The sequence below is a fragment of the Plasmodium vinckei genome (assembly GCF_900681995.1).
Source record: "Plasmodium vinckei vinckei genome assembly, chromosome: PVVCY_12".
Taxonomy (NCBI): domain Eukaryota; phylum Apicomplexa; class Aconoidasida; order Haemosporida; family Plasmodiidae; genus Plasmodium; species Plasmodium vinckei.
Genome location: NC_051304.1, coordinates 80,900 through 98,278, shown reverse-complemented (window position 1 = coordinate 98,278; position 17,379 = coordinate 80,900). Strand labels below are relative to the sequence as shown.

The following is a 17,379-nucleotide window of genomic DNA, read 5'->3' as shown; positions in this document are numbered from 1 at the left end:
ACGGTACAATAATGATGTTATATAATTAAAATAAAGTTTATAGTTAGAATGAATTATAAATGTTACAAAAAAGAAACAAAAAGAAAGAAGGCAATAAATAAAATAGAAGGTATAGATAAAAAAAAATAATAATTATATACCACTTCGTCGACATATATAAACAATTCTATATTGCAGTTACAATACTACCAATTTTGCCTTTCATTCTCTCATTACAGCATTTAAATAGATATGTACATAATTATATCCATTTTTATAATAAATTAAACTGAAAAATGAGGTGGAAACTATATTAAATGTGTTGTACAACAATTTTAACCAAAACAAGGATTATGTTTTTCTGTATACATTATTATAGTTGTAGCGGAATTAACAAAATTTTGTATTTCACCTCCAACCAAGCAGATATAAAACAAATATAAAACAAATATAAAACAAACATGAAACAAATATATGCACACATACATATGTACATAATATTGTTTATTCGTGGTGTTCATCTGTGTAAAAATATTGGATACATTTTGTTATACAAAAAAAAACAAAAAAAATAAAGTTAAAAATATCTTACTTGTGTATTCATTTTACTGTGATGTATTAAATTAAAATCGGAACAAAAATTGATATATGTAAAAGTAGATTCATATATGCATAAGAAATGTTAATTATTTAGTTTTAAAGTGTGTTTGTTAACTATATTGTTCACAAAACTCACAGATTCCTAAAATGGATAATTTATCTGCATGCACTAGTACAACATCCAACAGGTTTAGCTTCTTCAGATGGTAATCTTTTAAATTGGAAGCTTCCATTCATGTTAAAGCTTGATGATGGCATCATAATGTGTTGATCCATGCTTTCTCCATTATATTGATTAAAGAAATTTACTTGAGAAAAATCTTCACTTCTCATATTAGTTTGATCGTTTGCACTTTTGCTGTTCATAATATTAAGACTTCTACTATATGAATTTCTAGCATATGCATTTTCATTTATTTGGTTATATGAATTCATTTTTTGTTGGCATGTATTATTTAAACTAAATCTTCCTGCTTTTCCTTCTGTATATTTTCTGTACTCTTCTTCCCAATTGATGTTTTTGGAGTCTTTTGGAACATATTTGATTACTTCTTCAGTATCTTCAATTTCTTTATATCTAACAACTTCTTTGATTTGAGGAACTTCAACAATTTTATCATGCCATTTTTCAATAATTTTTTGGCGTTCAACAATTTTTTCTACAACTTCGATTTTTGGAACATATTTGTTTTTATAATGAATATGAGGAACTTCAACGATTTTTTCAATATATTTAACTTCTGGGACTTCTACAATTTTTTCAACTATATGTGTAACATTTTTTGGGACATGGATAATTTTTTCTTGAATAATAGTTTTTGGAACAAATTTTTCGACAGTCTTAATAACTGGAACTTCAACAGTCTTTGTAACAACATCAACGGGTTGATAAGCTGTAAGAGCAACCCATTTTCTATCGACAGTTGATGTTTCTTTAGTGTCTATGTTATCTATTTTTTGATAACTGTTTCTGCTTAAATGTGAATTATCCATTTTGTTTTATTTTATTTTAAAAGAAATTTTAATTTTTGCTATATATATAAAAATAAATCGAAAATGATTAAAAATTAATATTATTAAAAAATAAATTAAAAGTTAACTTATTACTTAATTCATATATATGGTGGCGAGACGAAACATGTGTGATTTTATGATTAAATATAAAAATAGCTATACCCAACAAAAAACAAATAAGAAATTAAACTAAAAAATATATACAAACAAATGAAGACAATACACTACTATTTTGCAAAAATAAAAATAAAAATAGAACTAATAAGTACTTTCTATTAAGTTTTAAGCGGAAATAAAATTGTGAAAAACATAAAAAAAAAATGTATATTATATAAAAGAAAAAGAAAAATTAATATTATAATTTATTAAAAATGTGCATTTATATTTATTTTAATGTACATTATATTTTATTTATTTAAATTTACAATTATATTTACATAGTTATTGCTTAAATTACCAAAAAAAAATAGCTTGATACTATATATTGTCATGAACAGTTCAGGTAAATAATTGCCACAACATACTAAATGCACTTTTGTATTTTAAATATAGTAATAAAACATAAATTATGGATAATATATTTAGATATTAAATGGTTTTTAATTAAAGACTAATAATGCAATTTCTTTTATAATATATATATTTCTCTCTTTATTTAAAATATGCACACAAAAACAACATTGTTGTTGTGTGGTATAGTATAATATGTACAGCTGTAAACTAAAAAAAAATAAAAAAAAAATTGCACACAAAATGGTTATACATAAAAAAAAAGAAAAAAAAATTATATTAAAATTTGTAACCTATATAAAATAAGTTAATTTTATTATATACATAATTATACTATACCCTGTATATACAGAACAATATACATAAATAATAATGTTTGAAAAAATGTGAATTATCTTAATTGCAAATAAGAATTAAAAATATATTGAAAAAATATTATGTACATTATATTTTCACATTTTTTTAATGCCTGTACAAACAATAAAAAAAAAAATTATTTTTTTTCCCTACTATTACTAATATTGCTACATATTTTGTAGCTATACACACTAATAGTAACAACCAATATTTCCTTCGCCTTTTATCGAGTCTTTATATTTAATTTATCTGTGTAAACTCATATTTTTGTATAATATCATTATTTTTTAATTGTAGAACGCCAAAATAGGATTTTATTAAATACGGATTTTTTATTGTTTTCATGTATAATCTTTTGGAAAAATTTACATATATCACTATGTATTACAATGGGGTGTATATAAATCGTGATACTTATATAAAATTATAGCATATATACTTTTTGAGAATAAATAATATTGTTTTTCGATGAATGACAACTAATGAAATGCATATGTTATGTAAAAAAAATAAACTTTCGAATTTTTGGAAATTTATAAATTTTATAAGCAAATGAATGGGTACAAAAAGAGAGCGACAAAAAAGGAAAAGACTCGTGCTTTGTTATATTATAATACCAATATTTATATTCTATTATAATCATTTACTTAAAAAAGTTAAATAAGCTTTATTTAATTTAATTTTCCGTCTTTAACGTGTATATCGAAACGGTTTAAGAATTACGTTATTATATATATAAATAAAATAGAATGAATTCAAATATTCATGAGAAATTGAAAGGTTCTATATTTTATTTTCCATCCACACTTTATTACTTATGTTAGTTATCTAGTAATAAATAAATTCCCCTTTAATAGAGTTGTAAACAAATTATAAATAACATTTTGAAATTCATCATGAATTAAGGTTATTTTTAAGTTCTACGATTATAAATTAATTAATGCCAATTAAAGAAAAATGGTACTTATAAATATTTATTAAAAAAATGGATAATAATAAAATTTGTAAATAAATATTTATTAAGTTTTTTTTATAATAAAATGCAACTTTTCATTTAATATGGTTTGCTAATATTTTATATACAAAAAATACTAATTTGGTATTATACATATGAAAAATAGCTTTTTTATATGAAAGCTATGGTGATATAGGTGTACATTTAAAAGATGTTTTGCTCATAATAAAAATACTACAAAAAAGGCTATTATATATAAATAAAAAGGAACATAAAATATTACGATTTATAATTAAACAAATAAATAATTGAAATAACATAAAATCATTAAAAAAATGTATTTTGGGAAATAGAATAAAATGTATTATACAAAAGTTTATTATGAGCAAGCAACATTAAAGTTTTAAAAAAAATAGTGAGAGCAATTATTATAAGGTAAAAATGTACATACGTGGGTTATGTATTCAATATGGAACATAATTTTATTTATTTGGGTATTGGCTTAAAATAATAGGTAGTTGATAAATAAAATTATATTGTAAAAAGGTATGCAATATAAATTATTTAAAAAAGCTATATATTATTACGGTATATTGAATATGTATCCTTTTTTAATCCATTTTATTATTATACAAATGTATTGTGCATATATTGGTATATGCGCATAATATTATTTCTTAATTTATATAAAACTTATATATAATATATTTTTATGGATATTATATATTTTTACAAGAAATTAATCGATACAATAGTATAATAAAAATTAAAAATCTCATAATAAAGGAAAAAAATAATTTTTTATATTTAAAAATGTCGTAAGAAAGAAATAAGTAGCAATTATAGTACTTATTAAATAAAAGAATATCAAAATTATTCTATAAAACGAAATAAATTCATTATTTAACTTTTTTTATTTAAAATTTTATTTTTAATATTTTTCAAATATATTGTTTATCCAAAATGAGTAAATTAATGAAAGGAGCCATTGACAATGAGAAGTATAGACTTCGTCGTATTCGTATTGCTTTAACTTCCAAGAATTTGAGAGCTATAGAAAAAGGTAATAAAAATTTTTTTATATTTATTGAATATGTTTTATTTATATGTTTTTTATTTAAATAAAGCTTTTGAAAATAGGTATTTATGCACATACCTTTATGTATATGGCCCATATATATATGTTTATTTATGTATATTTGTTGTACTACCTTTTATAATTTTTTTGAATTATTACAAGTACATATTTATTAAATAAGTGGAAACGTATTATAGTACTATGTTTATATATGCATAGTAAATATGAGAAGTATATATTTCTATTATGATAAAGAACCATTAAATGCATACATACAGCACGGCCATTGTGAAATGCTTGTTTTATTGATAAATGCATATATATATGTATATTGAATATTTGCATTCAATTATATTGGAGGTGGAAAAATGCAGTGCTTTATATATTGCACATCATATATTTTGAGCATATGAATGCTAAATATTTATTATAGCACATGTGGATATAAATACACGTATTTATTTTTTTTTTTATCCCTAAATAGTTTGCAGCGATATTATGAAAGGAGCAAAGGAAAAAAACTTAAATGTATCTGGACCTGTAAGGTTGCCAGTCAAAACCTTAAGAATAACAACAAGAAAATCACCTTGTGGAGAAGGTACAAACACATGGGATAGATTTGAACTAAGAATTTATAAAAGACTTATTGATTTATATTCACAATGTGAGGTTGTTACACAAATGACATCCATCAATATAGATCCAGTAGTTGAAGTCGAAGTTATTATAACTGATTCTTAATTTTAATGCAGATATATATAATATATTTTTTTTTCGGAAGTACATACCAATTTTATATAAAAAAAAAGACAACTGGGCATTTTTAAATTAAGGTTTATGTAGAAATAATTTTTATAAATATACTTCTTCCATTTTATTTTTTTACAATTATATTTTATTGAATTTATAATTTTTTTAAATATAAATTATTATTAAATTATATTGTAAAAAATATATATTTTTTCATTTTTATTACATATATTATATATTTTTTGAGAATTTAAGATATAACTGAATAATTTTGTAAAAGTATAATATAAAATTAATTCTAGAATAGTATAAAAATTAGACATTATTTAACGGTATTGAAAAAAATAGTGTTTTGATTTGTAAAAAAAATACTCCTACTAATGAAGTTGGGTGCAGGTGTATTATGATAACACAATTCGATGCCCTACAAAAGTCCATAATAAAAAATGTTACTTCATAAATAGTGCATGGCATTATTTACTATGTTTTCTATAAAATTATTGTATGCCATCCTTATATATTTCTTTAATATATATAATGAAAAATACGAATTATATTAGTATTATTTGTCTATATTAAAAAATAAAAATATGATTAAAAAATTATAAAATTGCCTATAACATATTGTTATTATTTTTATAATATAGAATATCCATTTTTCTATCCAATATAAAATGCAATTCAGTGCACAACATGGTGTTTAATGGTTGATTCATTGCAACATTAAAAATTATACATTTTGTGAAAATATTAATGTTGTATATATTTAGTTTGTCTAATCTGTTCTAGTATTATTTTATTTATATTTATTTATTGGATTTTATATATTTAATGTAGATATATTTATCCTTATAAAAATACACGTAATGGCAATTATGGGCGATGGAAAACATATTATATAAAAATTATCCAACAACTGATTAATTCTAAGGACATATTAAAAATATATGGCTTAATTATTTCTATGTTAGTTATTAATATATTTTTTATTTATTTTTTTATGTAGAAACCAATTAATTTTTTATAATTGTATTAAAATTGTAGTACATGTGTGTATTATATATAGTACTATTTAAAATGACAAATTAGTAATCCATTTTTGTTAGCCTATCAAACGAGTGATAACAAAAAATGGGGAAAATGCCCAACAAAAAATAGACGATATATAATTTATGATCTATATTTTTTATGTTACAACAGTTCGATAATTATTCGGTCTCTCATTTTTTTTGCAAACTTTGAACGATCTAGATCAGAATAAAAATGTTTTATTTGAATACTAAGTTAAATATAAAAAATTGTGGTAATAATGAGAATAAGGTGGATCAATCTTACATGAATGTAAGAAAAGTAAATTCGGAACATGCTCGATATAATTTAGGTAAAACAATATATACAAAAATGAATAATAACTATATAATAAATGAAGACAGAAATAATGTAGTATTAAATAAGTATTTAAAAAATGCTAATTTATTGAACAATATAAATGACCAAGCAAATGTGAGTTATGGAATAAAAGGTAAATTACCTATCTTATATGCAAGAACAAGTAGTCCAATTAAAATTAATGGAGGATATCCAATATATAAAAATGGCAATGTTTATTATTATAAAGAGAATATTCCATTTAAAAAAAGAATGTGTAATAGTGTAGAAATTGCTACATTAAATAATATAAATACAGAAAATGAGTATTTACAAAATAATAAAATAAATAACAGTTTCATAAAGTTTCCAAATAATTTAAAATCAAATAACAGTTTTAATGATGAACAAAAAAAAATTATTGAAAAAATGCAAGAGCAAGAATATTTACCCCAAAAAAATAAATGTGCAGCGAATTTAAAAAGAAGCATGAGTATTTACACAGTTCTAAATAATGGAGACATAAATAATAATAAAAATACGAATTATTATTACAACAATAATAATAATTATATTTGTAAAAATATACCAGAATTATACTCAAAAAAAAAAGCTAGTATAAACACAAAAAAGACAATGAAGAATTGTTTTGAAATTGTTAAAAGTAAATATGATGAAATGCATAATAAAAATGTAATTGATGAAAAAAATAAATATATACCTCCTCATAATTATAATATATCTCTAATTAATGGCACCAAAGTTTGTGCAAATAATATAGGGAGAAATCAGATTAAGCATTGTAATAGTATGCTATTAAATAATTCTATAAAAAATGATACACAAAACATAAATTTATGGAGGGAAGAACAAATTGATGTTCCTAATGGAATAGTTAAATCACACACACTAACAAAATTTCCAGTAGGCTCAAGTATATATCATAAAACTCGGGCCCCTAATATAAGGCAATATGGAAGTATGCCTCAATTTGAAAATCCTGGGGAATTGGTTCAGTTAAAAACCCTTAATTCCTTCGATACACAGGAAAATAACAAAAATAATAATGAAGAATTGGTTAAAGAGTCAGAATATTTATCACAACAAAATAGTAGCATAAATGATGGGAATGCTGGATATTATCCTCTTAGGAATAATAGTCTTCCTTGTAATAAAAACGAGAAAGAAAGAAGTAATATCTGCAATTTAAGTTGTATGAATTCTAAATATATAAGTTATGAGAATGTTGGAAATGGAATTATTCAAAATCAAGAAAAAATTGTACCAACGGTTGAGTCAAAAATTGTGCAAGACACTTTTAATCAAAATAATTGTAATGAGGTAAAAGATGTTAAAGGAGAAGAAAAAGTAAATAATCCAACTAATTCGAGAAGCGGAATAAATATAGACGGGTTAAAGGGATGTATACTTGGGAATATGAACAAATCAAATGATGAAATTCAAGAAGTTACTCTCAATTCTATTGATAATATTAGTAAAGAGGAAAATGAAACATCTGAAAAATGTTGTAATATCAGTGAAGTGAAAAAAAGTTCAATTCCTAAAATAGAGGAGAGCGGGATTGATAATAGTAGTGAATGCATCCATAATAACAATGCAGAAAATTGTGATTTAAAAAGGGAGCATGAAAAAAAAACAAAACTGAACAAAAGAAAAAGTTCAAATAAAGAAAGTATAAATTTTAAAGACGAATTGAGCCCCAACCATATTATGGAATTACTTAAAATTTTTGAAAAATTAAAAAGATCAAAAACATATAAATTCAGCATTGATAAATTTTTATTACAAGAAAATGGGTATGAAAAAATTATAAAATATATAGAAAAAAATGAATATAAAAGAGGAAGTAGTTTGAATACTTCAGCATATGAAAGTGATAATAATAGCAGATCTAACGATGGGAAATATTCTGAAAGCAATTTATATAATGTAGGAAAAAGAAATAATGTAGACAATAAGAATGACAACCATTTTGATGAAGGGTTAAAATGTAAAACGAATAAGTCTAATTCTAAAGTTGATAAGAATATTGTGAAATCATTGGAAACAATATATAAAGTAAAAAATTGTTTATATACTCTTGGGATATCATTTAATGAAGTAATTAATTTAGATAAGATAAAAAATATTTTTTGGTATTTATATATAAAGCATAAGCTGTCTAAAAAAATAAGTATATCAGAATTTTGTGAAATGCTAAATTATAAGATAGATGAAAATATGAATAAAAATTATTTTAAAGAATATGTAAATTATGAAATATTTAAAAAACATAATCGTGAGAATTTTGAAAATTTTGGTAATAAAATTCAGGTTTTAGAAAGTTTGTTTTATTTACTAAAATCGTATCCTATAAATTATGATGAAAATAAAGGTTGTTTTTATATGCTAAATCCAGAAAAAAATAAAATGTATAAAAATTATAAATATAACACAGATAGAAATAAGATGAGCATTATAAAATTAACAAATGAAGTAACTGAAAATTTTAAAAATAGTTTTTTCTTTCTTGATAAAATATTTATACCTAAAGATGCATTTTTTTTCGTAAAAGATTCAGAAGATGTAGGAATACGAAACAACAAAAATAAGCCAGTATATGTTCATCATGCTTTGGTAAATGATTTAAAAGAAGAAATGGGAGAACAAACAGTTTTTGATAGTTTATATTCATGTGAGCCTCCATATAAATCGGATTATTATAGATACATACAGAAAAAAAGAATACAAAATAAAATTCGAAAATTTAAAGAGTATATACTTAATTATTATGAATTTGATTCTGTAGAAGATTTTTTTGAAACTTTGCTTGTATTTGATGTAGAACATAAAAAATTAATTAGCATGTTAAGTAATAATAAAACTGATGATTTCATGAGCCTATTAAATAATAATTATAATAAATATGTAAGTTTATGTTTTAACATAACAAAAAATATATATGAACAATACAGATCGTTAGTAGATTCAAATGATGATAATACTCTTAAGAAGGAAAATGAAATAAATAATTTGGAAGTAAAAGAAAATGGATATAATGTAGAATATTTCAATTTAGACAGTGCTGAGACTGTAAAAGTTAAAATGGATAACAAAAGAAAAAATACAAAAACGGATTGGTCAACCATAGAATCTCAAATAGGTACAACCGATAGTTGTAACAGTGATGAACATATAGCAAGGGCCAATACTTATATTAATATTGATAAGATGGATAAAAAAAATGATGAAACAATTGAAGAGATGTCGATTATGTATGAAGAATTTTTTAATTTTGGTAATACTAGAAAGAAAGTAAAAGAAATAAATATAGATACATTTAAAATGTTTATTGAAAATTTAGGAAAATTAAAAGGGTTTCTCAATTTTGCATCTATTAATGAATGTTTTCTTGGCATATGTTTTTGTGATCCAGATTTACCTAAACATATATTTAACCAAAAAAATATATTACCCAAAAATATGAACTTTAATGGTTTTATGAATTGCATGAGATATATACCATATGTAATTCCTGATTTCCCATTACCAACAAGCTACTTTAAAAATAAATATAATAACATAGATGTATTTAATTCAAGAAATCAATTTTTAAATATATTAAAATATAAAGGGTGTAAAAAAGAAACTATATATTTAAGAAACCAAATAGTTTTAGATATTATAAAGCTATTTGTTTTAATATCTTGGAATTTTGGTGTTAATACCGAAGAATTTAATGAAGCGGTTGGTTTAGAACAAAATAAGCTAGTTGATATGGTTAGTTCGTCTTATTACATAAATTATAAGTATTCTTTGAAAAAAAAAGAAAAAAAAATAAATAAAAATAACGGAGAAAAGACAAAGTCAGAAAGCAGAATAGATGATTTGTATACTACTAGTAGTAGTGAAAGTATTACGGATAGCGAACAAAGTGAAGAGATGCATAGCAATACTTGCAATTTATTTGATGTAAAAGGTATGAAAATAAAAAATTCGAAGCATAGTAGCTATATAGAAAGAGGGGATACAAAAAATTATAAAAACCCTTCTGATTGCATAAAAGATTCGAATGAATGGAATATATTATTTGAAGAATTATTAAAAAAAGGAGAAAATAAAAAAATGACATATAAAGTAATACCAAAATGGCATGCATCGAATGATATATTTTTATCACGACTAGTATCTTATGATGAAATACAAATAGGTTTATATGAATTATATCCATTATTTATGATACAGACATCTTTAATTTATATGATTCATATATCATGTTGTATGATTACAGAAGATGAATGGAAATATTTCTTTGAAGACAGTTTTACATTATATAAAAAATTGCAACCTGAAGAAATAGCTATGAGATATATTAAAAATAAGGGGTATAAATTTTATAAATTAAAAAATGTTCATCTAAATGAATCTATTGATATACATAATGCTTTTATGAAGATACCAGAAAATATGAAATGTCCAGAGGTGCGTAAATTAGCTATAAATGGTGAAAATACAGCTAGCGGTTATTTAGCTGAGCCTTTTGATATTTATCATTTAATGTTTATCTCGAAAGTTTTTTGGTATATTTTTACTTACTCTGACAATTTTCTTATTTTAAGATCTGTATTGTTAAGAAATTGTAAGAATAAAAAAAAATAGTAGGAGTAATAAAAGATTTAAAATTAGCAAGTGATTGTTGTTTTTTGTTATAAATTTTTAGTATCATAACTATTTTTTCCCTTTTAACAAAACACATGCATGCCCAAAGTATGGGCACTAATGGGAGATGAAATAAATGGCTAGTCGATATTTATTCAATGTGTTTATTCCCTAATTAATTTGTCATTTTATATTTCTTGTTTTTTAACTTTTTTTTATTGTTTATTCATTTGTTTAGTTTTCCCTGATTGTTTGGGATAAGGAGAAATGCTGCTAAATATTTTAGCTTGACATAATGCTTATGCATTTTTTTTTAAGTTTTTACAAATTTTTTGTCATACCAATTTTTATTTATTTTGTATGATTGTCTAAGGTTTTATTCAATGGTTGTAAAACTCGATTCATATTATTTTGTTATATAAATATTTATTAATTTACACCAGTTTTGTTTATATTTTACCAGATTTAATTTTTATTTTTTTCATAAAAATTAAAAAAAAAGAAACTTTATAGATTAAATTTTATGGAATTTTTTAGACAATTTTTAATGTGTTAATATGCATATGCAGGACCAGGTCGTATTTGTATAGGCATATAAATACGTAGACGTGAGGGAAATAAATTATGTAAGTATTTCCCAAGGAAAATTACAATTTATGTGGTTGATAAAAAAATTCGAATAATAAGATCGGAATATCAAAGATTTTATAATTTTATATATTTATTCATATGTTTACACGGATTACATTATTTTTATAATGGTTGTTTACAATTTTGGAGAGAAACTAATAATTCTTTTTTGTTTGAAAATTTATTTATTTTCATGAATGTAAAAATATACTTTTTATGATTTATAATATTATGGATATAGGTATATAATTTTATAAATATTGTCCAATTCTTATAAAAAGGGTTAGGAGAATGTTGTGAAAAAAAAAAAAAAATAACGTGTTTATTTTTATAAATATTATGAAATAGAATAAAATAGAAACTGAAAAAAATCCATATATTTAACTAAAGGATAAAAAATAAGTAAACAAACAATAAAATTAAAATTATTGCGAGGGGAACAGGTATTATATATATCATATTGAAGCGTAGCGGAATACGTATCATTGCAAGCCGAATGACGGGAATTTTTGGAAGTTATAAAATAATTAAAAAATATATATTTCCAATGATAAAATGGTACAAAGGGTATACTTACATTTTTTTTAAATTGAATATAGTATATATATTTACAATTTTTATGATTATGCTTGATATGTAGGATTATGGATATTTTATACGAAAAATAATAATTTTGATATAAGGAAAAAAGGTACATAAAATAAAAGTAGAATTTTGAGAAACCTTTAATTTATATAAATATAAACAAAAGTATTTATTGTTTGATAATCTGAACAAACAAATAATTTGTGGAATGTTTTCGAACTTAATACATAGTTGGGTATGATTATATATATAAGCATTTAAAGAGTTTGAAGATAAAATGTTGTCAATAAGAAAGAGTAACATATATGATTTGCTTGCAATGCAAAAATGTAATAGTGTTAATTTGCCAGAAAATTATAACATGAGATATTATTTTTATCATGATATATCATGGCCTTCTTTAAGCCAATTAGCTGAAGACTATGATGGAAAAATTTGTGGATACACTTTAGGGAAACTTGAGGAAGAAGATGAAAAAAAAGGGCATTTAACGTCTGTTGCAGTTTTAAAAACGTGTAGAAAACAAAAACTAGCTTATTATTTAATAACACAGACGCATGAATTCATTAGTAAAGTATACAATGTAAATAATATATGTTTACATGTAAGAGTAAGTAATAGTGCTGCTTTAAATCTATATTTTAACCTGCTAAATTACAAAATTAAAGGAATAGAACACCTATATTATGGTAATAAAGAAGATGCGTATCAAATGGAGCATATATTTGTTAAATAATGGTAATGAAGATTAATTTTTATAGAAGAAGAGATTTAATTTTTTATGTAAATAATGATTAGGTTGTAAAAATATATAGTAATAAAGATATGTGTAGCGGTTTTTAGGTAGATGATATTTTGTAGGAATATCTTATTTTTTTTAATTTGTACATATTAATAATCCGTTAAAAGCAAAGAAACATCCATTTTTTTTTTAATTTTCCATTGTTAAATTGATAAGAGTGTGATGTTTTTTGTTTCAACTAAAATTGGTACATCACACAATTGCACACACTTTTTAATATCATATTTGATAATTTTTTTTTAATTAAAAATAACTTTAATATATATTTTTTTAATTACATAAATTTAAAACTTTAAAAAAAATTGGAGTATTTCCCCAGTTTTGTAGTTATCCCATATTGGGGTTATCATTATATTTAAAAATTTAAGACGCCAAAAACAAGGGTATACCTGTTTTTATGCATTTGTCAGGGTAATAACATTTGCTTTATTTGAACAATATGCACAAAAAGGTATGAAAAAAAAAGAGGACACAAATATACATAATAAACAGTTTCAATGATTAAGTGTTTTCTCTTTTTTATGTTTTAAGTTGAATTTTCCTGTGTGTTATCTTTGTCAAATAATAATTCATTATTTAATTCGTCCTTAAACATGTCGCCATAATATTCCCTTATATTTTCAATTTCACAAAATAATTGTGTTTGCTCACTTAAATTACTTAAAACAAAATTTAAAAAGGGAACTCTTTTCCTGTGTTTAATAAGTTCGGCTAATTTGTAACGAATGTGTTTGCAATTTTTCTTGATCCATATGTATCCCTAAAAAGGTGATATGAATATAGGGAGGATTTATAGAGCATAAAAAATATATATACAAATGATAAGGAAATCACTATTATAGAATACAATAGAAACAATAATAAATATAGATAAAGATGTATATAATTTACAAAACAACAATGGATATGTAAATATTTTATTTATGTTATTTATGTCATTTACTTGTCTTGAATCAACAGAATCTCCCATTATTTCGATAATAACTTTAGCTACAGAACAATCAGGACTCAGCTGAACATTATGAATGGTTATACCTTCTATTATATCTTCATCAATGTGATATTTATAATTAAATTTTATTCCTTTTTTATATATTATTGATTGTAATGCATTTTTTATTTCTTTTTCAAATCTTTTTCTATATATTTCATGACGAGGAGTTTCTTTTTTTGTTAAGTATGTTGCATTGTTAAATTGTTTTCTTGGGATATGTGTATTAAGGAAATGCACATGATTGAATATATTCGCTTTATGTTTAATGACTAATGTGTAATTAATTTTTGTAAATATGGATAATAAAATTATAAGATATAAATACATTTCAGCTTGTTTCAATTATGCTCATAACAATAAAACACATAGTCAATTTTAATCATCATTTCAATGGTAAGAAATAAATTAAATTGTATTTTTATATCTCTATACCAATTTCGTTCACCATATTTATCTAACTATATGCATAACACACATATCTGAATATGTGTTTCTTTCCTAATAAAGCATTTGAGCATTTTTTTGGATGTTGTAATTTTTGTACATAATTATATATATATTTTTTAATTTATTTGTATTTTGTTAATTTTTGCATTGGTAAAAAAATAAAATATGAAGAGAAAAAAGAAAAACATTCAATATATCATTATTTATTTAAAGATTATTTGACTACATATATTTTTATCCATTATATTTTTTAAGTCGGGGGCTTGTTCATTTTGCTGGAGAATTTGAAAATTTAAGTATCCGTGTAGATTTCTAAACAAGCATGTATATAATTATAAATAAACTTAAAAGGGATTGTATATAAAACGTATTTAAATTATTTTAATATAAGGATATTAAAAATGTACGATTAAGTAATATATATTAAATAATGAGGGTATAAAAGTAAAAATAAAGTTACATATTTAGCTTCGCTAATACTAATGCATGTATATGGAATATAAAAGGAATATCAGACTATATTAAAAACTGATGAATAAAAATTTAAATGGTAAATATGATAAGAATGTATTAACATTTTAAGAGACATGTATGGAACACAATATAGCTATCAAAAATGCATTTTTATGATTGGTGTATTAGGGTAGATCGTTTCCATAAGTATTGAGAGGAAAAATGTTTTACTAAACTGGGGAAATCAACATTATAGTATTATTTTATATAATTGAATTATAAATTATTATAACAGGTTAAGTAAGATAAGACTTATATATGGAATCACAAATATATATGTATGTGTGATTATAATGCTGTCGTTTAATAGTGTTACATATTTGTATTATGATAAAAATTAAAATAACGAACAAGTATGTTAATGTGTATGTTTTAATTTATTTTAAATTTGTTAACATAAAAAAGTAAAGTTTGGTGTGCTTATTCGCGAATTCACACATACTAATAGATATGTGCGTAGTTAAAAAAATAATATATTACTTAACATAAAAAAACATGTAAAATGCACTTTAAGTAGTTTCAAGGCTTAAATATGCATTTTTAATCAAATATAAAATTGATATGACATATATATATTAAAAAAATTAATTATCCGTATTTAATTACACAAAGATTATGTAATTATTTTGGTATTTATATTTACAAAACTGTCCTTTTAAAAAGGATATGCATATATATTTGTTCTTCGATCTTAGCTTTTTCTGCAATCATTTAAAAGATTGTTGTATATATTCCTGTATAAATATATTGGTTATACTTAAAAACAATTCTTACAAGTATAACTGATATTACTATTTGTATATTGTTTTTTAATTGATTTAGTAAAAGATATACATTATTTCTTACTATATAATACATATATTAAAGTAGGTAATGCTACTTGCAGGATTTTATATTATTTAATATATATACATATTGCTTAAGCATTACTTAGTTGTTGTATGGAAAACAAATATTATGGGGTATTAAATACATAGTTACTGAAATAATTACTACACAACTGTGTGCATATGAAAAGTTTTAATCGTCTTCGGGTGTGTGTGGATGTTTCTCAGGAGGTAAATCGTTTGGATCTCTTAATGGCTATAAGAAAAAAAATGTATACATATATGTATATATACATGTAAATATGTAGATTAGCTTTTCAAATAAATAAATGGCTTACATTTGGAGGATTTTTTCGTAAAATATATTTTTTATAAAAAAAATTTCCTGACATAGCTCCCATAAATCCCGAAAATATTATAAAAATATAACTTGGAAAATTTATAGCATATTTAACTTTTTGTAATCGCCCATGAAATACTACCCCTGTTCCTGGAGGCTATACAATAAAATAATTAAATATATATTTGTGTGAATATTTTTTAAGGGAGACATAAAAATGTTGTAGATCATTTACATTAATAGGGATATAAAAAATAGTTGATAGGGGGTTGTGGGTTTTATTAGGCATACCGGTTTGGGCATTGACTTCATTTCATGTGATATATATCGGATAGGGGAATTTTTCTGTGTAAAAAAGTATTATAAAAAGGAAAATTGAAATTCATGTTATAAAATTATGCTATAAGATTAGGTATTATGCTTCTACGGTTTTTTATGAGAGCATATGGATCATATATTAGTATGCCCCCTTTGTTAAGATATAATAATACTTGATTTATTGTAAAAATAGTTTATTTTATCATTATTATTCTTACGAATAGCATTTTGTTTGAGTTGGTTTAAAACGTCACTAATTGGTATGATATTATCAGAATTGTATTGCCTAGAAATATATGTAATGAAATATGAGACATTATTTAAATTTATGTAATGTGTAATTATGGGTATATACCACAGTATCCCCTTTTTTGGATTGCAAATGTAACATATATATAATAGTGTCACTTTAAAAAGTGTATACCTTTATAGGACTGTGGGAAGGATTACCATTGGGTATTCGATTATTTTAGCATATGCAATAATTCAAGATTTTTTAGGTTAAATAAGTTTATATATTTATATACAAAAAATATTATGTACTCTTCAAAATACTGGTATTAAGTTTATATTTTTTTAAGGAGGAAAAAAATAAGGTAAAAAAAATAAAGTGAAAAAATATTATACCAAAATGAAGTAACACTATAGTATCT

General features: G+C 22.5%; 6 protein-coding genes across 6 annotated transcripts; 3 read left to right on the top strand and 3 right to left on the bottom strand.

Annotated features, from left to right (window-relative positions):
* Positions 1-735: 735 nt before the first annotated feature.
* On the bottom strand, positions 736-1,572 carry PVVCY_1200260 (inner membrane complex protein 1c, putative; the record flags this gene model as incomplete). The annotated part of the gene is made up of 1 exon (XM_008625040.1): positions 736-1,572. The coding sequence occupies one exon, from the start codon at positions 1,570-1,572 to the stop codon at positions 736-738; it is 837 nt and encodes a 278-aa protein (XP_008623262.1).
* A 2,806-nt stretch (positions 1,573-4,378) lies between these two features.
* PVVCY_1200250 (40S ribosomal protein S20e, putative) lies at positions 4,379-5,234 on the top strand (the record flags this gene model as incomplete). Its single annotated transcript, XM_008625039.1, has 2 exons — positions 4,379-4,478; positions 4,978-5,234. The coding sequence occupies 2 exons, from the start codon at positions 4,379-4,381 to the stop codon at positions 5,232-5,234; spliced, it is 357 nt and encodes a 118-aa protein (XP_008623261.1).
* A 1,272-nt stretch (positions 5,235-6,506) lies between these two features.
* On the top strand, positions 6,507-11,270 carry PVVCY_1200240 (conserved Plasmodium protein, unknown function; the record flags this gene model as incomplete). Its single annotated transcript, XM_008625038.1, has 1 exon — positions 6,507-11,270. One exon carries the CDS (start codon positions 6,507-6,509, stop codon positions 11,268-11,270), a length of 4,764 nt encoding a protein of 1,587 aa, XP_008623260.1.
* A 1,492-nt stretch (positions 11,271-12,762) lies between these two features.
* PVVCY_1200230 (N-terminal acetyltransferase A complex catalytic subunit ARD1, putative) lies at positions 12,763-13,221 on the top strand (the record flags this gene model as incomplete). The annotated part of the gene is made up of 1 exon (XM_008625037.1): positions 12,763-13,221. The coding sequence occupies one exon, from the start codon at positions 12,763-12,765 to the stop codon at positions 13,219-13,221; it is 459 nt and encodes a 152-aa protein (XP_008623259.1).
* A 592-nt stretch (positions 13,222-13,813) lies between these two features.
* Positions 13,814-14,608, bottom strand: PVVCY_1200220 (ribosome-binding factor A, putative; the record flags this gene model as incomplete). Its single annotated transcript, XM_008625036.1, has 2 exons — positions 13,814-14,047; positions 14,231-14,608. The coding sequence occupies 2 exons, from the start codon at positions 14,606-14,608 to the stop codon at positions 13,814-13,816; spliced, it is 612 nt and encodes a 203-aa protein (XP_008623258.1).
* A 1,653-nt stretch (positions 14,609-16,261) lies between these two features.
* PVVCY_1200210 (conserved Plasmodium protein, unknown function) lies at positions 16,262-16,953 on the bottom strand (the record flags this gene model as incomplete). Its single annotated transcript, XM_008625035.1, has 4 exons — positions 16,262-16,324; positions 16,407-16,565; positions 16,700-16,753; positions 16,945-16,953. The coding sequence occupies 4 exons, from the start codon at positions 16,951-16,953 to the stop codon at positions 16,262-16,264; spliced, it is 285 nt and encodes a 94-aa protein (XP_008623257.1).
* Positions 16,954-17,379: the final 426 nt, after the last annotated feature.